The sequence below is a fragment of the Gloeophyllum trabeum genome (genome assembly GCF_000344685.1).
Source record: "Gloeophyllum trabeum ATCC 11539 unplaced genomic scaffold GLOTRscaffold_00004, whole genome shotgun sequence".
In the NCBI taxonomy this organism is placed as follows: Eukaryota; Fungi; Basidiomycota; class Agaricomycetes; order Gloeophyllales; family Gloeophyllaceae; genus Gloeophyllum; species Gloeophyllum trabeum.
The window spans coordinates 2,231,561-2,252,042 of record NW_006920413.1 but is presented as its reverse complement, the minus strand read 5'-3'; the positions used below and the strand labels follow the sequence as shown (position 1 = coordinate 2,252,042).

At 52.3% G+C, this 20,482-nt stretch overlaps 12 protein-coding genes across 12 annotated transcripts; 5 read left to right on the top strand and 7 right to left on the bottom strand.

Moving 5' to 3' along the window:
• Positions 1–118: 118 nt before the first annotated feature.
• GLOTRDRAFT_105028 (calcium-dependent phosphotriesterase) lies at positions 119–1,598 on the bottom strand (the record flags this gene model as incomplete). The annotated part of the gene is made up of 7 exons (XM_007866416.1): positions 119–162; positions 216–297; positions 350–454; positions 500–573; positions 630–852; positions 904–1,376; positions 1,433–1,598. 7 exons carry the CDS (start codon positions 1,596–1,598, stop codon positions 119–121), a joined length of 1,167 nt encoding a protein of 388 aa, XP_007864607.1.
• Positions 1,599–2,035: 437 nt separating this feature from the next.
• Positions 2,036–3,236, bottom strand: GLOTRDRAFT_99438 (ribosomal protein S5). Its single transcript, XM_007866415.1, has 3 exons — positions 2,936–3,236; positions 2,339–2,885; positions 2,036–2,286 (listed from the first exon to the last, which is right to left on the bottom strand). The coding sequence occupies exons 1-3, from the start codon at positions 3,046–3,048 to the stop codon at positions 2,167–2,169; spliced, it is 780 nt and encodes a 259-aa protein (XP_007864606.1). The 5' UTR covers positions 3,049–3,236; the 3' UTR covers positions 2,036–2,166.
• Positions 3,237–3,989: 753 nt separating this feature from the next.
• Positions 3,990–4,888, top strand: GLOTRDRAFT_127872 (uncharacterized protein; the record flags this gene model as incomplete). The annotated part of the gene is made up of 3 exons (XM_007866414.1): positions 3,990–4,033; positions 4,091–4,645; positions 4,702–4,888. The coding sequence occupies 3 exons, from the start codon at positions 3,990–3,992 to the stop codon at positions 4,886–4,888; spliced, it is 786 nt and encodes a 261-aa protein (XP_007864605.1).
• A 376-nt stretch (positions 4,889–5,264) lies between these two features.
• GLOTRDRAFT_127871 (DUF1771-domain-containing protein) lies at positions 5,265–7,167 on the top strand (the record flags this gene model as incomplete). The annotated part of the gene is made up of 9 exons (XM_007866413.1): positions 5,265–5,453; positions 5,513–5,729; positions 5,785–5,795; positions 5,851–5,971; positions 6,030–6,096; positions 6,148–6,253; positions 6,850–6,972; positions 7,029–7,062; positions 7,112–7,167. 9 exons carry the CDS (start codon positions 5,265–5,267, stop codon positions 7,165–7,167), a joined length of 924 nt encoding a protein of 307 aa, XP_007864604.1.
• A 304-nt stretch (positions 7,168–7,471) lies between these two features.
• Positions 7,472–8,702, bottom strand: GLOTRDRAFT_58932 (uncharacterized protein). Its single transcript, XM_007866412.1, has 2 exons — positions 8,279–8,702; positions 7,472–8,227 (listed from the first exon to the last, which is right to left on the bottom strand). Exons 1-2 carry the CDS (start codon positions 8,639–8,641, stop codon positions 7,730–7,732), a joined length of 861 nt encoding a protein of 286 aa, XP_007864603.1. The 5' UTR covers positions 8,642–8,702; the 3' UTR covers positions 7,472–7,729.
• A 163-nt stretch (positions 8,703–8,865) lies between these two features.
• Positions 8,866–9,897, top strand: GLOTRDRAFT_137826 (uncharacterized protein; the record flags this gene model as incomplete). Its single annotated transcript, XM_007866411.1, has 3 exons — positions 8,866–9,043; positions 9,099–9,373; positions 9,453–9,897. The coding sequence occupies 3 exons, from the start codon at positions 8,866–8,868 to the stop codon at positions 9,648–9,650; spliced, it is 651 nt and encodes a 216-aa protein (XP_007864602.1). The 3' UTR covers positions 9,651–9,897.
• Positions 9,898–10,093: 196 nt separating this feature from the next.
• Positions 10,094–10,737, top strand: GLOTRDRAFT_92528 (uncharacterized protein; the record flags this gene model as incomplete). Its single annotated transcript, XM_007866410.1, has 2 exons — positions 10,094–10,162; positions 10,249–10,737. The coding sequence occupies 2 exons, from the start codon at positions 10,094–10,096 to the stop codon at positions 10,735–10,737; spliced, it is 558 nt and encodes a 185-aa protein (XP_007864601.1).
• Positions 10,738–10,930: 193 nt separating this feature from the next.
• GLOTRDRAFT_127867 (uncharacterized protein) lies at positions 10,931–11,890 on the bottom strand (the record flags this gene model as incomplete). The annotated part of the gene is made up of 1 exon (XM_007866409.1): positions 10,931–11,890. The coding sequence occupies one exon, from the start codon at positions 11,888–11,890 to the stop codon at positions 10,931–10,933; it is 960 nt and encodes a 319-aa protein (XP_007864600.1).
• Positions 11,891–12,210: 320 nt separating this feature from the next.
• Positions 12,211–13,486, bottom strand: GLOTRDRAFT_137825 (uncharacterized protein). Its single transcript, XM_007866408.1, has 2 exons — positions 12,455–13,486; positions 12,211–12,399 (listed from the first exon to the last, which is right to left on the bottom strand). The coding sequence occupies exon 1, from the start codon at positions 13,448–13,450 to the stop codon at positions 12,470–12,472; it is 981 nt and encodes a 326-aa protein (XP_007864599.1). The 5' UTR covers positions 13,451–13,486; the 3' UTR covers positions 12,211–12,399; positions 12,455–12,469.
• Positions 13,487–13,748: 262 nt separating this feature from the next.
• GLOTRDRAFT_120660 (uncharacterized protein) lies at positions 13,749–15,062 on the bottom strand. The gene is made up of 3 exons (XM_007866407.1): positions 14,934–15,062; positions 14,559–14,876; positions 13,749–14,494 (listed from the first exon to the last, which is right to left on the bottom strand). Exons 2-3 carry the CDS (start codon positions 14,737–14,739, stop codon positions 14,013–14,015), a joined length of 663 nt encoding a protein of 220 aa, XP_007864598.1. The 5' UTR covers positions 14,740–14,876; positions 14,934–15,062; the 3' UTR covers positions 13,749–14,012.
• A 2,078-nt stretch (positions 15,063–17,140) lies between these two features.
• GLOTRDRAFT_99434 (uncharacterized protein) lies at positions 17,141–18,989 on the top strand. The gene is made up of 4 exons (XM_007866406.1): positions 17,141–17,348; positions 17,407–17,563; positions 17,615–17,702; positions 17,750–18,989. The coding sequence occupies exons 1-4, from the start codon at positions 17,255–17,257 to the stop codon at positions 18,767–18,769; spliced, it is 1,359 nt and encodes a 452-aa protein (XP_007864597.1). The 5' UTR covers positions 17,141–17,254; the 3' UTR covers positions 18,770–18,989.
• A 409-nt stretch (positions 18,990–19,398) lies between these two features.
• GLOTRDRAFT_127864 (uncharacterized protein) lies at positions 19,399–19,757 on the bottom strand (the record flags this gene model as incomplete). The annotated part of the gene is made up of 2 exons (XM_007866405.1): positions 19,399–19,479; positions 19,533–19,757. The coding sequence occupies 2 exons, from the start codon at positions 19,755–19,757 to the stop codon at positions 19,399–19,401; spliced, it is 306 nt and encodes a 101-aa protein (XP_007864596.1).
• Positions 19,758–20,482: the final 725 nt, after the last annotated feature.

Below are 20,482 nucleotides of genomic sequence, written 5' to 3'. Positions count from 1 at the left end.
AGCTGTAAATTCTGATATTGTACACAACGTCGTAATGTCAGTAGCGTATCTTGTCGTGAAGGTCGTTATCGTCCCTTCGTGCAAAGCAGTTTATTTACACGCGAGTCGCCAAGACAGCTCAGGCCGGAGAGTCGCAGATGGTCAGATATGGTGCAACAAGACCTGTTGTGCATGTCAACTGGGTATCGACGTCCAAATGGAAGCAGAGTCTTCACCGTGTAGGAATAGTCGCCCTCGCTGCGAGTCATGAGCAACCGAGGTGGAACCAGTGGCAAGGGCGCCATCGTCCTCAAATACCTACGGGACGGCTTGCGTCAGATTCCCAGTAACAGTTAAAGGCAGACCCCACCTTCTCGAGACGATATTTCCGTCCGGAGTCTCCTCGCGTAACACGGAGAGCGGACGAAGGAGCTCTCAGTGAAGGGTCGGCGAATGTCTCCAATGTTCGCAGAGGCTGTACGAGACCTGAGGAGCAAGCAAATCAGTGAAACAAAATGACGAGACGCATAGCCTTCTTACCAGCCGCCCATAATGCGCCACTCTGATCGACAGCAACATTATCGATGAGGCGATCTATGGTTCCATGGATATCAACGCGGGGAAAGCGGGCGGAAAGTTGAAGTACTGACCGGTGTGAATGACATCTTTGACCAGCAGCGTGTCATCCGCCCGCCTCTCTAGTACGTGTATTTGTGGTTTCCCGCTGCTTCCGACATAGAACGTATCATTTGCGGCTCTGGCGATGCCATTCGAGGCCGGGAGCCCGGTGGCCGCGTACTTGCAGCCTCTTTGTATTTCACAGAAACCCACAGATGATCGTGGCCAGCCGAGATAGAACTCCAACTCTCGTAACTGCACCATGCACATGAGTGTCCCATGCATGCTGCTTCAAGATTTTCATACCAATCCAATCTTCGACCCGTGGTCATTGGTGAACCAGAAAGATCGGCCCGTCGGTGAACCTACGACATCGTTGGGCGTTTGTATAACAGGGTCGTCAAATGACTCGATATGAGTTAGGATGGACGACCCGATTGATGTCTTGAATATCTCGATTGAAGAGTTGGCACCGTGGACTTTGGGGTCAACACCGTGCCTTGGCCGTCGATGATTGACCAAGTACACGAACAGGTCGTTCGGATTTGATGAAGACGGCACAACGTCCATTCCGTGTACAGAGAGATCACGGCTCGAATCGTACCCTCTTAATTGCAGGCGAGTGACCTTGGAAGTTTCGGGGTCATATAGTGCGACATGGTCATCCCGCGACATGCCACTGGCATTCAGATGTGAGAGCGCAGGTGTCCATTGTGTCCGGCTTGATGGAGTGGAACACGCTAGGTATAGGAGTCCCGTCGGTTGATGTATCACAATTTCTGTATATATGAGCAAGTTCACTACTCCGATCGCTCTGCGGAGGGTTGGTACTCACTCTCACAGGCCTGTAACTCAGCCTCTGCTCGGCATCCTATGTTGCCCCGTTGCTCGACGACACGGCCAAAACCAACGGCTTTCAATACGGGACCTAGCTGCACGTAATAAAAGATGCCCAGTAACGCGACCGCGGTCGCTGTAAGGAGGATCGTATCGGACCTCATGGACACGACTGCTCACAAGAAAAGGACCTCCCGAATTGCTTCTGTCTTCCTCTTATTTATGGGCCGTTTGCTAGCCGTCCGATACAGGGGGATCCGCACAGAAACGCGGAGAACCGACTCTCAACGTGACAGTCGCTTACAAAGAGGCGACCAAGCACGGTATGGCGCCCCACGGGGTGCGAAAGAAGCGCAATTGCTAACGACCGCGGAGGAGGGGTGTGTGGTTCTTTTTGTCGCTTCCCTACCGAGTCCGATATAGCTTGCACCAGACAGGCAATCCGGTCATCCTAGATGGCATGCTACGGTGTTAGATCCACCCTTCCGCCTCGCCTCCCGCGCAAATCATACCTGCGTGGAATTGATTGAGGCACAGGAGGGAAGGCTGCCCTCGGGACCGTCCAAGGAGTAGCGCCGAGGATGACACCAGCATCCCATGTGACTGACTAATCCAGCCCCGATCTCCCAATGTATATGACGCGAAGGCGAGATGCATGTCTCCTATACCATAGCATGGAAAAGAGGTTTTAGAAAATACAAATGTCAAAAGTAACTACAGCATGCCGGAAGTCTAATATGCCTTCTTGCCCGCGGTAAGCTGAAGGTGAGCACTGTGCTCGTCGTAAGGCACCTTGGACAAGGGGATCTCTCTCCACAAGTCAGGCGTAAGGAAGGAGTATGTTTTAGTGATCTGCACAAGCAGTGAATATAGGCGAGACGCGCAGCAACCATGAAAAGCTTACAGCGGTGAAAGTAGCCTTCAAGAAGTTACCCATTGTGGCAGTTGAGCCCTTCGATGACGTGTACACGTCCTCAACACCCGCGAGCTGAAGCAGGCGCTTCGAGGCAGGAGCAGCGACGATACCCGTACCACGCGGCGCAGGGATGAGACGGCACATGACGGAACCACTCTTGCCACTGACTTTGGAGGGCACGGTATGGGGCTCACCGAGCTTAGCACCCCAGTAGCCTCTCCGGACGGGAACGACGGACAGCTTGGCGAGAATGATGGCACCACGGATAGCAGTTGCGACTTCCTTCGCGCACTTGACACCCAATCCGACATGACCGTCAAAGTCACCAATGGCGACGAACGCCTTAAAACGGGTACGCTGACCGGCACGGGTCTGCTTCTGGACGGGCATGATCTTCATGACCTCATCCTTGAGCTTGGGCAAGAAGAAGTCGACAATCTGATATTCCTTGACGGGGAGAGAGAAGAGGTAGATCTCTTCCATGGACTTGATCTTGCCGTCCTTCACGAGCCGACCCAGCTTAGTAACGGGGACCCTGCAGTCTATGAGGGGAGCCGTCCAGCATACAAAACACGATACACATACCACTCCTTCTCCTCATCCTTGCGACCGCCGCGGCGGGGTCCACGGCGACCTCTGCCCCGGTCACCACCACGTCCGCGTCCGAATCCGCCACGTCCGCGTCCTGCGTCAGCCATTGAGAGTCCCGAGGTAGTTACTGGAACGAAACATGAGTCAGCAGTTAATACCAAGGGGCAGTCTGCCATCCATCGCGCTCCCATGCCATCCAAGTACTATCTCAGCCATCCATCCTCTGCAACTCCATCCCGACCTCTGAAACTTCTCTCAGACAGCAACAGGCACTCTCTGCAACGATAGCAATGTGCTGAAGATTCGAAATGTACTCACGTCTTGAGGTACGGAAGGGGTATGCGTCGGGTTGCTGTGAGGCTTGATGATACGAGGTTACGGGGAATGCCGAGCCGGGATTGACTCCGGACCTCCTCCGAATCGCCGATGTGGCGAGTCACGGTGTGGCTCTGCGGCGGCAGGTCCTAGTCCTTCCACCGCTGCCGGTACCAGGGCTACTGTAGATCATCATGAACTTGTTTCGAGAATAAATTATCTCTCTGATTCCCAGAGCCAACTCGTGGTTGTAGCGTATGTCCGACAGTCCGAAGGCTATAAACAGCCTTGGAGTGCGGTGGCAGAGAAAGCAACGCCACCCGGAATTATGTAAGGCTGTGCCGGGAAATATAAGGAGGTGGTCGCGGAGGTTTCTGAGCACCAATCGCTGACCGAACGCCGTCGCCTCGTGTTATCGCGCACCTTTCTTTGTGAGTAGTGGGCCTTCATTCTACCCTGTTTACATGATTCATTCACTGATTCTCGTTCCTTACAGGCCTCGCATTTGCCCGCACTCGCAACGAAGTTGGCACCTCATGTCGAATTTTATTATGACAAATTGTACCAAACTGCAATCTAGTCTTTGCCCCACGTACGTGAAAACTACCTCTTCTCCTAGTACTTGTGATGCTGATACTTCGCTTCAGCAACGGTCGTCAAGCCGTTGGGGATGGGGCTCTCTCTTTTGACGCTGCGCCTAGTGTTCTCGCTGTCTGCCACATGCAGGGCAACGATGATCTCTACTATTACTCCACTACGTTCTCTGGCGGACCCGGGGTATGTGAATAGTGATTGTTTAATGTGGCATAAACACTAACTCTATTGTGGCTGAAGTGGCGTTTTTGACACCCCTAACGAGAAATGCCCTCCTGATCGAGGGTCGTCGGACTGGGTGACAGACAGTTCGGCGCGCATCTTCTCCTCTTCTCCAGTTTCCGACCGATCATCCATGCTCAGTCTCTCCGAACCTGACTACTTCCCTAAATCCATCGTCTATCCGCCTACTCCTCCGCCTGAGGACGTCCATACCACACTCGACTCCGTTTCGCTTGTCCCTGGAGCTGTAGTTGCATCGCCTCAAGCAATCCGTGGCAGATCTCGAGCCCCTGCTCAAGACCTGATAACGCCTCCCTTGACTCCAGACGATGGAGACGATGGGGATGGAAGCGTCTCCGCGATCAGCGCTAAACAGTCGAATGCCGCCCTCGATTTTCTGACTGCTCTTTTCCCTCGCAATGGTCTTAGTGCTTTGCCCTACGCCAAGAGTGTTTCAATCTCTGCTCCCAACATGGCCGGTGCCTTTGAGGGCGTCGTGCTAGAATTACCAGGCAAACCCAAGACTATCTATGTTAACGGCAAAAACGCCGATAGTGTTAACTTGAGGGAAAGGTAGGCCTCTTACACTCATTCCAAGGCGTCATAGCGCACGCTCACGTGTTTTATAGCATCGTCGTTCTTCTAGAGTTGGCCGATGAACAACTGCAGTGTTCCGCACTCGTCATCGCTCTTGAGCGGTCTTCCCCTGCTTTGGGAGACCTCTTACATGCTTTGATGTACGTGGGTGGCACCGTTGTGACTAAAGCTCCTTTCCAGGTTGACCCGGCGTACGTGCTTGTGGGCATGGAGATATGAGTATTTTGCTAGGCGTAATGCGTACGATCGGGTCAGATACTTTTTTTACGTGACTCTTTGCTGAGTGGTTTGGTTGGTCGGTTAACATGTATGTAGCACCTGTATTTCTTGATTGATTTCTTTATGCAGCAATGCGTGTACGATGTTCAGGATTCGTCATTGCTTCATTACATCTTCTGTGAACCCCACGTTGTTCGAGCATCTTTGTTCTGGCTGAAGAGTGGGATGCAGCTGTATCAACTCATGTCCTCGGCGATGCTCGACAGCAGGCCCGGTCATATAAAGGGCAGAATGTAATCTGACAGATAGCAAAGTAAATCGAGGTCGCCGACGCCGACAACAGTCCGCAAACCTCCTGTCCCGGCCGTCATCCTCTATGTCTTTCCTGAGTCAGATCTTCGGTGCTGTAGTCAGGTTACTATGCGGCGGCCAGCAGCAGCAGCCTGAGGAGCAGCCTACTGTGCAACAGCCTGTTCCTAAACCACCCAGTCCACACCGTCCTCAGCAAGGACGACCCCCGGTACATGAGAAGCCCCCGTCGCCTCCCCGTCCGCACGGGCATGTGGTACGTGACTTATGGCTCATCATTATAGCAAGAGTTGGGGCCGTTGACGTGTCATTCAGAATCAGAACCAAATCAACCAGCAGAATGACCATTATGTGAGATTGCGAGAGCGTGCTCGGGAAGAGGGCGCCCAGATGGCGAAGTGTTTCCAAGAGAGCAAAGCGGCTTACGCTCGAGGCGATGGGGCACTTGCTAAGGAATTATCTGTGAAAGGACACCGTCATGAGGAAGAAATGGAACGTCTAAATGCTGAAGCAAGCAAATGGATCTTTGTCGGTAAGTCTGAAAGTCCATACCATATGGTCCTGACCCCGCCTTGCCTGCACGGTAGAGAACAATAAGGTGAATATAGATCGCGTCCCTTGGTAATGGTGGACTTACGGGTTGCGCCAATTAGGACAGTCAACTGGGTGAACTGGACTTGCATGGATTGTACGTGAAGGAGGCCATCTCGTACACAGATCAAGCCATACAAGAGGCCCGGCAACGAGGTGATTCCGAAATAAGGCTCATCGTCGGTCCGTGTCGTCTGCCTCATCTCGTGCGACCACAGTATACTTAGGTCCTATTGTCCAGGGAAGGGACTGCACTCGCCGCATGGCCTTGCCAAATTAGAGCCAGCCATAAAGGATCTAATGCAGAAGTACGTTTTGCTCTGTGCCATTTATGCCGCTACTGATTTGCAAAATTGCAGACATGGATTGGTCGCAGAATTAGACCCACAGAATTCCGGTGTGCTTATAGTCGACCTTGACGGGCAAAAGAAAGGCAGGGGACCTGTCCTTGGCCCAGACGAAATTGTAGGAAGGTTGAAGTCCCACAACGAGGGAACTGGATGCCTCATCATGTAGATGGTATGTATAACAGGACCATGTTCCCTCGTTGTGAGGATCAATCTATCGTGTCATGTATTATGACTCTACAGACAGCATCGTTGTAACATGCCCACGTTGGTGGGCGTACAAAGACGTAATGTGATGCATTTCTGCTGATCCGTCGAGCTGAGAATACGGTCCCGCTGTCTCTTCTAGCATTCTGCTATGCATCTAAGGAATACGATATGCGCTTCTTGAGTAGCAGGCACCATCTGCACGAGAAGACCTTACCGAACCAGAGCGCACCCCATACGGTGAGCGTGTGATGGGCAGACTGACGAACTCAAGAAGGTCTATATAACAACAGGTCCTATGCCGTCGAAGTCGGACTCGCGCTACAAGTGTACGTGACATTATCTTCATGGTTGAGCGCCGACCAGCGTTGAAACGTCCGGGTCGTATCCAGCGGTTATATCGAGAAAGGATCAACTAGTGTAACACCTGCTTGGAGAAACTCACTGTGGATAGTAAATCTTTCCTTGGCCCCAGTCGTCTTCTCGGTTCATCTGAATGTGTACTAGATGAGCTTCCATCAAGTCTTCAACTTCAACGACACGCTGGCTGTCAAGCAAGAGAAGTATCGCCTGGTCACCAACATCACGCAGCACATGAGAGACATATCTCCAGTTTCTGGTGCTTACTTCGTATGTGGGAGTGATCACGTCATCTTCGTAGACCAGTACTTATAGCCTCTGCACAGAACGAAGGCGATGTCTATGAACCAAATCACACGAGTACGCCCGGTACGGGTTTCCGGTATTTGTGTTCTGACTATGTGTTTAGCGTCTTACTGGGGTCCCAATTATCCTCGGCTCCTGGAGATCAAGGACAAATGGTAAGCGTCCAGTCATCCCAGGTTGTGACTGATCTGTGTCCTGACTAGTACTCCTCACATGATTCAAATACCAGGTATCCACAACATTTGCTAGATTGCTGGCAGTGCGGTAAGCATGCATATTTCTTTAGGTCGGATAAACTCAATTATCTGCCGTAGTTGGTTGACGCGGACCGCAGGATAGTAGATACGACTGCTACGTCTGAAGATCCGACCGCTAGCGTTGGCGCCTAGGGCGACAAACAAGGGAGGGGGATAGCGGTGGTATAAACTTCCGTGAACTTTTGCTCGACGTTCCCTGTGACAGCGCCGTGACTTCCGGGTCCTTATGTCCACACCCGTCCAATTTCCATAAATACATATCGATATTCTGCATATGTGGATACAACCAGCTTCACCAGGAAGAATGCCAGGATTGCCAAAACCCATACTCAAGTCCAAAACTTACTACCGAGTAAAGATTGCATGACAACATGATAGCATGAAAGCGCATGGACAAACGACTGAAAATTTATCAGAAAACGCGACACCAACAAGACCATTCTTGCAGTAACCTAGAGAAACCGTCACATCAGCAATCTCCCCATACTGGCCGTAAGCTTGTCCATGATCCGGTTCGCAGCCGGAAACTTGCTGACGCCGCAGCTCTCGCTCTCGACATGCTGCACCAAGCCCGATAAGGTCCTAGTCTCCGTCCGACAGTGCGGACATCTATAGATCTTGGCCTCGTGCGCAGGGGAGTTGAGGTGCTGATTCAAGGCGGCCAACGTTGAGAACCCGCGAGAGCAAAAGTAACATTCGTAGTAGGATCCATTCCAAGCTGCAGCGGTGGCCATGGTAGAGCGAACAGTCGGGCCTATGTCCGAGGGACCTGTGATGAGGCGCTTCGTGACGATGTGCTGTCTATCGATAGAACGAACGTAGGCGTTGACCTGCGACCTCGTTATGCCTGAGGCGCAGGTAGCGGACTCGAGATGGAGAGTAAGGGCTGCAATGGACGGAAACGCCTTCGGACACCACTTGCATTGAACACCTCGCCCGACATGGGTCGAAGACTTCAGGTGCTGTGGATCGGTCAGTCTACATCTGTAGAAACGAAGGCAAAGAACGTATACCATTCTGAGATTGTTATCATTCGCGAAGTGCTTGTCGCAGTCTGCGCAATAGAAATGGGCGGGGCTCTGACGATAATGTTCCCGCAGACCGTACTGATTCTTGAAGAACTCGTCACAGTCATCGCAATACCAATGCGTCCTGTCGATATGATCCCTCAGCTCATACTCCTCGTCAAAATCCTCCCCGCATCCTCTGCAGTAGTTGTGAGCGCCGCTATTGACACGGTGACTGAGGAGAGCGGTAGGAGAACTGAAATGACGGTCACATTTCCGGCACCAATTGTGTCTCGAGTTATGCTCATAGTGGTCCTCCAGAGCATTCCAAGAGCTGAAATACCGGTCACAGGGTTCGCACCAGGCCATGTTGCTCTGTCTGCAGGTCTTGGGCTTGACCGGAAGAGAGAGGAAGAAGGCCAGTGACGCGTCCCCCCTTTGTAGATATACTACAAGGAGACAAAAACAGTGACTTGTTACAGTAATATGTAGGGCGGAGCCGAGCCACAGATAATGACGTTGTCGGAGATTGAATATTGAATACATATCACAATATTAAACAATCCAATTATTATTATCCTCAGCTCACAATGATGGCTCGGCTGGCTTCCTCTGCACGTTCCGCCCGGTGCTGGAGGGGGACACTCGCAACTGTGCGGTTTTCTTCGTCTAGTTCCAATCCTCTGCCGTTTCCAAATCATCCGAATCCAACCGCACACCAGATTTTCCATTTACCTGCGAGTGCATCGCAGGCAGACATCAAGGCCAGATGTACGTTTTCTATTAGCTTTTGCTGCTCATGAATGTAAATCCTAAGAACTGCCAGACTATGAACTGGTGCGGCTCTATCATCCTGATTCCCCTATCTCCCGAACCGTTAGCCCCGAGTCGGCGCAAGCACGGTTTCACGCCATCTCTGCGGCATACAAAGTTCTTAGGGGTAAAACCGTCGATCCCAGCTCGTCCGATATCAACGTCAGGAAGGACTATCATGATTTGAGCACTGCTATATGGAAGGAGAAACAACGGAGGCGAGCGGAGCTGAAGGTGGGGGTTAATGACCAGTGGAAGGATCGGCTACTCTTGGGTTCGGTCATACTGGTGCGTGTATCAGTCCAAGCAGAGATATCATCGCAGCAGTGTGGTTCAAGTGACTGAGCACACTGTACCCGATACATAGGCCGTAGCGGCTTTCGTGGCCCAGACGTTCACAAGCAGGCGACAGGCTTTGCGAGGCGCTGTTGAAAGTACTCGGGCCAATACAGATCGCTCCGAATTCGCTGCTGGTCAGAGAGCAGGCGGAGGTGCTTCTGAAGTCGACGCTGGCCGCCTTGCTGCACCCGACCTGGAACCTATTCCCGCGGACTCCCATTCCTGACGGTACCATATGGCGATCCTCCGGTGTGACCTTTCAAGAGGTCATGATGGCAGACCGGTGCAATTGAGGCAGTATCGTTCCCATCCAAAGAGTCCTTGGTTCGATCAGGAGAAGTCGCTGCTGATGAAGCAGCTTAAGTACCCAGCGCCAACGGGTGAGGGACGTGGGCCGTGCTTGGACGAAGGCGACACGCATGGCTGATCTCAAGTAGCTTTTGTCTTTCCCAAGAGCCGTCATGATTGCTTTCGTATATATAGCCGCTGCTTGATGCCGGCAGTGCTGTGATTGAAAGATGTCTTATCCTGTGCTATAGCTACTAGTATGTATATATGACACTTCCTCCCGTAGGTCATATTATTTACACGCTCTGTTGTCTTCCGTCCCTTCGTTGGTCATGAAAGTACCGTCCGCATGTCAAGTTCTTTTCGCCTTGGGTGCGTGCAATGTCGCCGTTACGGGATGGCAAGTCTACAATAAATTGCGCCAATGACATTTCAAACAATCTGAATACAGTACGTCCACTATATGAGCTGGCTACCATCCGTCCATGGCTGCTTCATCTTGAATAGGTTACATCGGAAGTGACTATCCTCTTGAGTTACCGATCCGCCCGCTGCCTCTCGTCGAGATGCAGCTCCAAGAATCAGTGCAGTACCCACTGACTGGCCTGGGCTCCGAGGAAGCCTGGATGACCCTAACGACCTACCCGCCCGGGTGGGGTTGGGTTCGTGTGGGACCCGACCACCGCCTCTTCGCGGTAGTCATGTTCCACCAACTACACTGCCTGCGCATGATCCAGAGAGCCTTCGCAGACAAGAGCGACCCCGTTGCAGGCGAGCATCACGTCCAGCACTGCTTAAACTACCTGAGACAGAGCTTCCTGTGCGAGGCGGCGGACGACCTCGAGGAGGGGGACTTTATGACGAGGGATTATGAGAGGGATAGAATGGGGAGCATTCTGGTGTGCGAGGATTGGGCGAAGGTGTTCCAGTTTGCTGAGAGAAACTTTAGGGAGTGGGAGGAGTGGGGTTCGGAGCAGGGGATTTGCAGGATCTCTGACAGAGTGGGTGACGGGATTTGTTTTTAGACCAGAAGCCTTGGCCGCAAATAACACTGGAAATGTATCATCGCGTACAAGGCTGTCAACGCGTACAAGGCTGTCAATGCATACAAGGCTGTCAACGCATACAAGGCTGTCAACGCGAGTGCGACAAGATGAAGAGTTGATTGAGGTACGTTACGTTGTTAGAGCTCGGTAAGTCATGAACTAGGACCGCTCATCAGTCCAGGGAAGCCCAGGAGATCCAATAGCACGTCCATCCCCTATGCCAACCTTGCAATCCTTCAAAGAAATGTTCCGCGTTTGTGTTGCCTGCAACGACATCCACCCAATTCCAGCCTAGGGCACCTCCACGAGCTGCTTTTGCGTCAGCTTGGTCCAATCTGTTCACTAGGGTGCCCATAACTTTCCGCGCCAGACCCTTCCCTCGATATTCTGGCTGAACGAACAATGTCCCAATGGACCCATCCGAGTGCTGAAGTGCCCATGCGATGGGACGTCCACCCGAACCATCTGCCCCTGCAGCCCGTATGCATATGGACGTGAGGCTTCGGGAAAGAATGTACTCCCTGGAGCGGGAAATGTGGGAAGTGGATATGATGGACTCAGCGTCCGAGGGCTGCAGCGGAGAGATCGTGAATATCCCGCCTAAGACATCCCTGTCAGGTAGCGCATCCCCTGGTCCCGGTGGAGCACGCAGGTATTTCGTGCATGGATTGGCCCTATCAACATCCAGGGAACGGAGAGTATCGACCCATTTCTCGTGAACCGATCCAATTTTGAACATAGTCGGATTCGACGAGTCTCCTAACTGGTCGTTGACATGCCTGAGGAACATTGTTAGAAAGTCGACGACGTGCTTCTTCTCGCGCCCCGTGGGCGTATCAGATGAGCCATCCGCGGAGCAAAAATAACGTGCTTGGTTGTTATCGAGAGGCGAATACGCCACGACTGAGTATAAAGATGGCCTGTCCGCATGGTTGAGGTCGAATGATGTCCAGACATACAACTTGGGCGCTACGCCATCAATCGTCTCAGCTGTAGGCGGAGACGAATGAAACAATGAGCCCAGTATGGGGAGAGATTGCGGAACGCCGTGCTTCAACAGCTCCACTAATCGCCCAACTATCTCTGGCTGGGTCAAGTCGGCCCTGAACAATTCGGTTGCATTTGACGACATCACGGACACTGGCACAATATGTCGTGGACGCAGAGTTAATTAGTTGGATACCAATAGGCTAGCGATTGTAGGGCTTACGGTCGGACTTGATCAGATGAAACGTCGGGGTGTCTCGTTCGAGTGACGAATATGATCTATTACTGGATTGATAAACTCGAAAATTAGTACTCTGAGTCAACCCGAAGGTTGTTGAAGTCGAGTTTGAGTCAGATTGAGAGTGAGAGTGAGTCAGGTTGAGTCAAGGCTGAGTCAGATTTACTTTTGTCCAGCTGCTGACCCTTCCGTACCTAACACGGTGTCCGCGACGTAGATCGAAGACTTCGGGTTTGATCTACAGCAGAAATTACGATTCCCTGGCGACTACGGAGTATTCCGCCCGCACCAATGGCTGGCTTAGCATTCCAGCATAATGTGCTCCCGGTAGGTGATGCAGTAAAACTAGACTATCCAAAACCTATCTGAAGTATACCTAAACATGATATCGTTAATGGTATCAGGCCTAAAACATGCTTGGCGAAATGGCAATCAGTAACTCTACAACAGGGTGCAGTGAGACCGCCATACCTTAGATTGCAAACTTCATGGAAATTTCAGCATCATCCAATTGCACTTCCATCCCGCCTTCCAGCCTGCTCCGGCCATCCTTTCGAAGAGGCGCTCACCGCTAGCGTTGTTTTCCATGACATCGACCCAATTCCATCCTAAAGCACCTCCGTGTTCCTCTTCCCGTTCACCCATACGCAGCCTGTCCACGGCCGCTTCTATCACTTGTTGTGCGAGTCCTTTCGCTCTAAACTGTGGTTGGACATATAAACCCCCGATAGATCCGTCCGCATGAGGAAACGCCCAGGCGACGGGGAGACTGGGAGATCCCTCTATGTTGGTCCGGATGCACACCGACATGTCACAGCGAGACGTGTAGTACTCATCCGCATGCGGAATAGCGGATGCGGATTTCAGAATCGGGATGTCGGAGGGTTCGAGTTGCGAAATGGTAAGATCTTCAGGGAGACGTCGATCATCCGTGGCAGGCGGAGAAGACCGCGACGTCAACGGAGGTAACAGGTACTTCGTGCATCCTCCGTTGCCCAAGGCGATAAGACTCAGTGTATCCACCCATTTGTCGTGTATGGATCCAACGAGAATGCCCGTCCTAGTAGGCGGATCGCTGCCCACTATCATGTTGATCGACGATGATAGCCCAAGTTCAGCATCAACGGCTCGTAGGAAAGCTTCGATGAATTCAGAGACGTGATTCTTCTCGTCTGGCGTGGGCTTCTCCGGCGTAGCATCCACGGAGCAGAAGTATCGTGCTTGGTTGTTGTCCACGGGGGAAAGTACTATAGCAGAAAATAAGGCAGGTACTTCGGGAGAATCGAGTTCAAAAGATAGCCATAGATGTAACCTCGTGAGTGTCTCAGCATCGGCAGATGAACGACATGGCCACGAATGAAACACGGTGCCTAGAATCGGGAGACAGAAGGGGGCACATGGCTTCAACAACTGTATCAGCCTTGCGAGGGATTCAGGTCGGGCCAAGTCCACTTTGAACAGTCCCATTAGAACCAAATCGCGGGAGTGACATCAAAGAGATTCGAGCACATGCTGCTACGACGCCCAAAAAACATTCAAGCAGACTGCTCCAGATAAGGAAGCTCTCCTTCCGAAAGAGGCTACTGGTCCTGAAGCATCCGTCCGCTTACTGATGGCTGAGCGCTGGAGCACCTGCATGCACCTGCCCTGCGGCATTGCCGAGCCCTCAGAAAAAACAGCATAAACGAAATGATCACTTGGGCGATTGTACGAGGACTACTTGGAGGCGACAACTACTGTCGGTTTACTGTACATTACCGGACCTGCGGCGGAGGTCCTTATGGATACAGTTAAGGTGCGATGTAAGCTACTGTAGGGAAACAATGGGGTATTAGCTCATGCATATGGTAGGGCGAGTAGATTGGGAGAGGCCGCTAGGGAAGGGCAGTGGGAAGGAATGAAGGGGAAGGTGATTAACGCAGATTTGAAGATACCAAGTTCGCGTGGAAACACGGGAATTAATGGCGAGAGTCTATGATACGACGCATGACATCCTCTTTTGTGGGTCGTCGTTGAGGTCGTTAGACATTTACGGGGTGTATGGCGGTGGTGGTGGGAGCGGAGGAAGGGGAGGGAGTGCAGCGCGCTGCCAGTGCCGCTGCTTCGCAACCTGAGCCTGCCTGACTTGGAACTCCCTTAGCTCTTGTAGACGCTCCTGCATCTTTTCAACAGTCGCCGAAGAGCTTCCAGAGCACTCAGAAGAAGTGCTGGGTGTAGGGCTTCGGCAGATTCCCGGCGGGCACGTCGGGGCAATCGAGTGTCCTGACTGGGGCCTAACCACCCGTCCCCGCGTCCGCATATCTGGTTGCGAAGCAAATCTCCTCGGGGAACGGTGGTACGTTCCCTGGGAGGATACCTCAGGCACACGAGGATCAGCGCTGGCGCGGGACGCCGGTGGAGATGCCCCAGAGGTATCAAAATACCAGGAGCCATCGGATCTTTGATGGGGGACTGGACGCACAGACGTTTCTGTCCCTGGGCTATATTCAGGAGCGATATGCACCACTGAGACTGAGAGATATGACGTGTGAGCTTGCTAACTTCGCACGTGCGAGGGAATAGGATGAAGCCTTACACCTGCGACCCGTGAAAGGAGTGATAATGTGCTCTGGATGGCGGCATTTCGTAGATCGCATGAGAGGCTTGTGTCGAGAGAACAGAGATGAACTGCTTTTCTCCGTTCCCTCTTTATCTTCACCTTGACTCTTCTGCTTGCGCCGCAAGTGTACAGTAATGAAAGCGATGCCCAAAGCCATGGGAGCGAAGAACGAGCTGGACGGAATGCCGATAGCGAGGATGTGTTGGCTGGATGAAGCGAAAGCGGATAAGGTGGCGGTGGACGTATGTACTGTCGTTGGCTCGTAACCTATGGGAGCATGTGTCGATTAACAAACTACGGGAGCCAAGGCATTAGTTCGTATCTCCTGTGCCAGCGTGGCGGAAGTCATACCGATGCACAATCGAGACTAGAGTAACTTGAATTAAGGTCGAATTGCAGAACAATAAAGCACTTGAATATGGGTCCCAACTGCAACCACTCGACGCCACTCTGTGCAGGAGGTTGAATAGGAAAGGAGGAAGAAGGAACGCGTCGACAGGAACGACGACGATATCAATATACCTCTCGCATCTGGCTTTACCTCTAACCTCATACGGCATGTCGGGGGATCCTGCGTTCCATGGGGAAAGGCCGAGTGGAAGATGATCAGTGTGCCGACGGGAAGGGCATCTGCGAGCTGTTATTTCCGGACAGACCGCATGAGAAGATTCGGGCGCTTGAGAAGAGAACTCAGCGAATTTGTGTTAGCGCCCACATGTCGCGATCGGACTACATAGTCAACAAATCCGGAGACGCGTAGCTTGGATGTGGGCGATTACTATGATAGTGCTCGACTGTCCTGGCCTATCAGGACATCGCCTTGGTCATGGCATCAATCCCTATCGCTGCAGTCATGGTCAGCGCCGACATACCCAAGACGGCTCAGCAGCAAAGTGAAACACGAGCGTCCACCGTCCAGTAAGGCGAGCGCTGCAATATTAATGCCGTACGCCGGTATACTACGTAGATTGGGTATCAGATCTTCTACAGATTTATTGCCAATGCGAATCTCAGCCTCCGAAGGCGCACGTCGGAGAGTTGACGGACCGATGTTTGCGATCCCCAAGGGTCCTCCATGTCCCGCTCCAAACATTGAAACAATTGTACAATAATCGTTGTTACCCGAGATATCGATGCCACAGGCCAGATACACAGTGGTGGGAAATTATGACAACTGCGCTTGGTGTTGCAAAGTAGACCGGGGACAACTGTGAAGAATGAGCGTAACCAACGGAGATGTCAGACTGCCATGGAAGACGTTTTAAGGAGGATTTCATCTGGGCCACTGCGATATACAGGTCAGCTGAGGGAGTCCGGCGCCACATCCCAACGTACATACTAACATGGGCGGCTCATATGCAACTCTCCCAGAGTGGTAAGCTATGACACTGCAGCGTCTTAATTATGCGAAGGGTAGCTTCACCTCCGATTACAAGACGATATTCGGCCATGGGTCTCAACATCATTCCTGCCAATGTTAAGCGTGGTCACGATGAATGACTGTGTATATAGTTTGCAATCGATTGCGTCGTGCCAAGCGACTTCCCTTCGTCAGTGTACATAAATTAAGCTACCTGCTTGAAGTTAGACCCTATACAGTATATCTCCCTGCATGGCAGAATGACCTTTAGACGCTGGCAGTGTTGATGTGTCGGAAACCGCCTGCTGCGGCTTCAAGAATGCGGATGCGATTGGCTTTTCGCGGTCATCCTACGAGACGTTGCGCATCTCTTACGGTACATCAAGGACATACTGAGACACCCTGGAATGTGCTCATCCAGCGTATCCTAACCTTTCCGGATATTCGACAGGACTTCCCAAAGACGAAGATCTTTGGTGAGCATTGGAACATGTCATGTTGAGTTATTGACACTCCATGAGCGGTCATGATCAGTACTGGGATTCCATGCCCGAGTTGTGTGACGGGCGGGCATTGATCAGAATATACTTGGCAGGAAGGACGAGAGAGCATACGACTCCGGCAAGTAAAAGTTGATATTTCCTTTGAATCACTCACATGTATGTTATAAGGATCCGCTGGTGACATCGTAGGCGTGGTTATAAACGGTGCATGATTCTGAAGGCGCATATGGCGAGATCCAGACATCGGTTCATGACCGTGTTCGTTTTCGAGACCCGACATTCAAGTTCGCTGCAGCTCGGGCTCAGGCACCGGAGTTCATCAGACGGGGATAATGCATCGCAATTCGAGTAATCTTTGCTAGCGCTCTCACGTGCACGCTGTAGTCCATGCGCTGCGAGGAATCCGCCCTTGGGATGGTCAGGGCAAGGGTCCGGGACACAGCTTCAAAATCCTAGTCCCCGTATTCAGCCTGGCAGTTGTAGTCGGTGTCCGAATCTGCACAGCGAGCACAATAGAGTAGGAAACTGTAGTGCTTTGAGCTGAATTGTCGAAACCCCAGATGCGTCGCAATGCCCGTAAGGAGTTGTTGGTATGCAGGACAAACCCAGAAGCTGAAAGGGACCAAAGGGTCCGGAATGCGTCCATCCAGGAACCATGACAAATGTGCTATGTATACCGCCTCCGACTTCAAGACCGCCATTACAACTCTTTCTTCCCCCCTCATTTCGGAGGAACCTGACCTTCTAACTTCCTCTCTCTACGCAATCAAGGATCCGACCCTTTACAATCGTTTATCTCCCTTCTCGGCATGGCGACCGACGGCGTGTCAAGGACGCTCACATTCTGGGGATTGGTGGGCGCAGTAATGACTGCTTTGAAGCTCAAAGAGCATTGGAATGACTGTACGTTCTCCTTAGAAGTCGAGCCGCTGGTAGGGCCTCTGATGGTCATAAATGTCAGATCAGGAGCTGTCTCAAGAGGAGGGTAGAATCGCCTTGGGTTCACCGCCAGCATACGACGAATCTGTGCCTGCTATAAATCAACTTGACACCGATATTCCTGCTGCCAGGCCTAAGAGAAGGCGCTCTAAACAATTTTGTATGTGTTGTGGCCTGAAGTACGCTCAGTTTCGTTTCATGCTACTGTTGCTCCTATTGACTGGGTGAAGTTGCGGTATATTCTGGAAAGCCTTCGGTATCGTGCTGGGCATCTTCGTGCTATGGAACGGCGTCAAGCTTATCATCTGGGCGATGACAGTAAATATGCTTCCCACTGAGTTAGTCATGTACTGATCGACCCGTAGCCAGCGCCTACTGGCTTGGAGAACATGCCAGTCTACAGCACATCCCTTGGCTGCATGGCTCCTGCCGCCAACCTTCTCTACAACTCGACTTCAAAGCTTACCTACATCCTTCCTGTGGATTCCGACGACCAGGAGCACACCCTTGATATTCGTGGCGGGGCTGTCGGTACCCTGGTCCTTGCCCCATACCCAGCAGAAGCTCGCGAGCAATCCGCAATCAAGTACGAAATCAGCATCCGCGCTGATGATGAAGCGCTGTTCGAATTTGTCCAGGTCAACCCCGCTGCCGATGGTAGCAAGTTCACCATGAAGTCGCCCATCATCGCCCTCATGCCGCTTGAGCATCGGAAATCTTGTATGCGGTACGACATGACTGTCTTCATACCTCAGTCTCTGAAGAGCGTGGAGATCAAGACGAGCGCTCCTACACACATCAAATTCGCCGACGTCCCAGAGACGGTAATCCTGGACGAGCTGAACATCCGGATGTTCTCGATGTCTGCTGTAACCGGCGAGAACATGCTCCTCCCGAACATGAACATCCGGGCCAAGGACTACAAGCTCGAGGTGTACGCCGGCTGGATCGTCGGTGACGTGCCGATCGTCGAGAGCACGAGCCTCAGCACCTGGCGCGGCAATGGTGTCCTGAACGCTCGCGTCCAGCCTGTCGATGTGCAGCCGGGGTACGACGAGGACGATGACGTCCCCGAGTTCCCTACCGCCAAATTGAATACGCATACCGGCTCCGGGCGCACTGATATCACGTACTTGCAGCCCCGCATCCACCGCCCGATTCATAGCAAGCATGAATCCTCGAGTAACGGAGAGCTGTATCTGACGTACAAGGACTCGGGCTTCAGTGGCCCTGTCAACGTCAAGGCCAAGAACTTCTCGTTGCGGAATGTCCAAGGCGGTATGGGTTCCGGGCAGACGATGGATGATAGGTGGGTTGGTGATAAGGAGGGAAGTGACAAGCTGACTGTGAAGAGTGACCTTGGCTGGGTCGGCCTGTACTTCTAAGTCGGATCGCTATTTTCTACTTGATCTATCGGTGTTTTGTGGGATTTGAAGCCATGTACATAGCTACGTACTCACTTAATCATTCGGACTTTGGTTGCATTCGATAGGGAATATCCCAGGCGGTAGACATACAGAAGTTAGTGATATATGCAGGTAAGTTAAGTACCGTCCATTGCAACTGTACATGTCCTCTATATATGATAGAATATAAAATAGAATAATACTAGTCAAGGAGACGGTGCGGACTCGTCATAGGTCGATTCGACGGCACGCTCCCATAAATACCTAGGGTATTACACCTGTTGCCGTCAAAGTACTCACTACATTAGTCAATGCCACGCTACAGCGTCCAAAAATCTTGAGGAGCCGGATTTTGTCCACAGCGTTTGACTTGATGCCCAAGTGAACGGGGCTGTCATACCACACAAGGCTCTTTCCGCACACAGCCCCCCGCAGGACCTTCCGAACCGTGCCCAGCATCCCACACCTGAAGCCCCTAGAGTATTGCATGACGCTTGACCCACCCGTGAATTGCACGAAGAAATCATGGCGATCATACAGACTTAATGCTATGTACTGGGTGAGAAATCGGTCAGGTTCCCCGTAGACAGCTGTAGGGAAGTGGGGGGTTATACCGCGATGGTAAGCCCTCTACTGCGGGCCCTTTCGAGAAGGTCTGAGAGTGCACTCTCCTTTGGAGTTGCAACATTCTGGCATGCCGTGAGCTGTAAGATGTTGACAAATAGAAGGGAGTAACACATACCCCGTCGCGGTAGAGGATGACCCAGTAGTCCTGGCCCATTACCACTTGCTGGATGGGCCGACCACTGGCACGATCTTGAGCCAGCTGCTGGTGAAGCGCCAGAGGCAACTCTGGCGGGCTCCATTTGATTTTCTGGCGGATACGTCGATGGCCAGGTTCGTCCGTGATACATACCCAGGCATCCGAAATGCCGAAGGCGACAGTCGTCGTACGATTATCCGACATATGTTCTCTGAGGTCGGGTGGGACGGAGTGACCTGCAGCTTTTAAATGTGAGAGGATCCCGATAACTACTGGGAACGAGCGAACATAGAAACTCGGGAGCCCCTGTTCGAGAATCCCGTGGGCTGCCTCGCACAACACTGCGGCTTCCGTCACCAACTGACAGGCATTCGATCCGATCCAGGCTACCCTCGTATATACAAGGCGGAATGTGGGAAATAGCGTAATTGGGGGACCTTGTACGGATAATATGCGCGAACATCAGAGGGACTCCCTTTCCGACCTGCATTGCACTCCGACGCACCAATAGAACTGGGGCCCTTCTCCGGACTCCTTGGCGACAAGAACACCACCCCATGGTAGGAAGGCCAGGAGAACTTTCCCGGTCATTAAGATGAGCGCATACAAATTCAAGCAATGTAAATTTGGGGGCAGGATCCTTCCATGGGTCTTCTTTTAACGTTGCTGGTGAAGCAGGGGTGGGAATAGGGCCCCATTTAAACTCAACATACCTGTGCTCGGAACCTCTTCATGGGCTAGGTGAGGTGTAGCCGTGCAGGTCCGCAGTTGTCCACAAGTGGGATACCCAGACCTGCACCCGCCGGGAGCTGGACTTCTCTGATTGGCTGCCGGACACGCAATGGTCCAGTAGACGCTGGCGCTCAAGTCGGTCTGCACAACACGCCCCCCCGGTAATGCATCAGCACACCGGTGCTGTGCATTTGCAA

Coding starts and splice junctions, on each gene's coding strand:
- GLOTRDRAFT_99438 (XM_007866415.1), bottom strand. CDS start 3,048: ATGGCTGACGCAGGACGCGGACGTGGCGGATTCGGACGCGGACGTGGT. Junction 2,886..2,935: donor AAGGATGAGGAGAAGGAGTG/GTATGTGTATCG, acceptor CATAGACTGCAG/GGTCCCCGTTACTAAGCTGG. Junction 2,287..2,338: donor TGAAGGCTACTTTCACCGCT/GTAAGCTTTTCA, acceptor CTGCTTGTGCAG/ATCACTAAAACATACTCCTT.
- GLOTRDRAFT_58932 (XM_007866412.1), bottom strand. CDS start 8,641: ATGGCCTGGTGCGAACCCTGTGACCGGTATTTCAGCTCTTGGAATGCT. Junction 8,228..8,278: donor ATGATAACAATCTCAGAATG/GTATACGTTCTT, acceptor ACCGATCCACAG/CACCTGAAGTCTTCGACCCA.
- GLOTRDRAFT_137825 (XM_007866408.1), bottom strand. CDS start 13,450: ATGGGACTGTTCAAAGTGGACTTGGCCCGACCTGAATCCCTCGCAAGG.
- GLOTRDRAFT_120660 (XM_007866407.1), bottom strand. CDS start 14,739: ATGGCTTTGGGCATCGCTTTCATTACTGTACACTTGCGGCGCAAGCAG. Junction 14,495..14,558: donor TCCTTTCACGGGTCGCAGGT/GTAAGGCTTCAT, acceptor CATATCTCTCAG/TCTCAGTGGTGCATATCGCT.
- GLOTRDRAFT_99434 (XM_007866406.1), top strand. CDS start 17,255: ATGGCGACCGACGGCGTGTCAAGGACGCTCACATTCTGGGGATTGGTG. Junction 17,349..17,406: donor CAAAGAGCATTGGAATGACT/GTACGTTCTCCT, acceptor CATAAATGTCAG/ATCAGGAGCTGTCTCAAGAG. Junction 17,564..17,614: donor TGTATGTGTTGTGGCCTGAA/GTACGCTCAGTT, acceptor GACTGGGTGAAG/TTGCGGTATATTCTGGAAAG.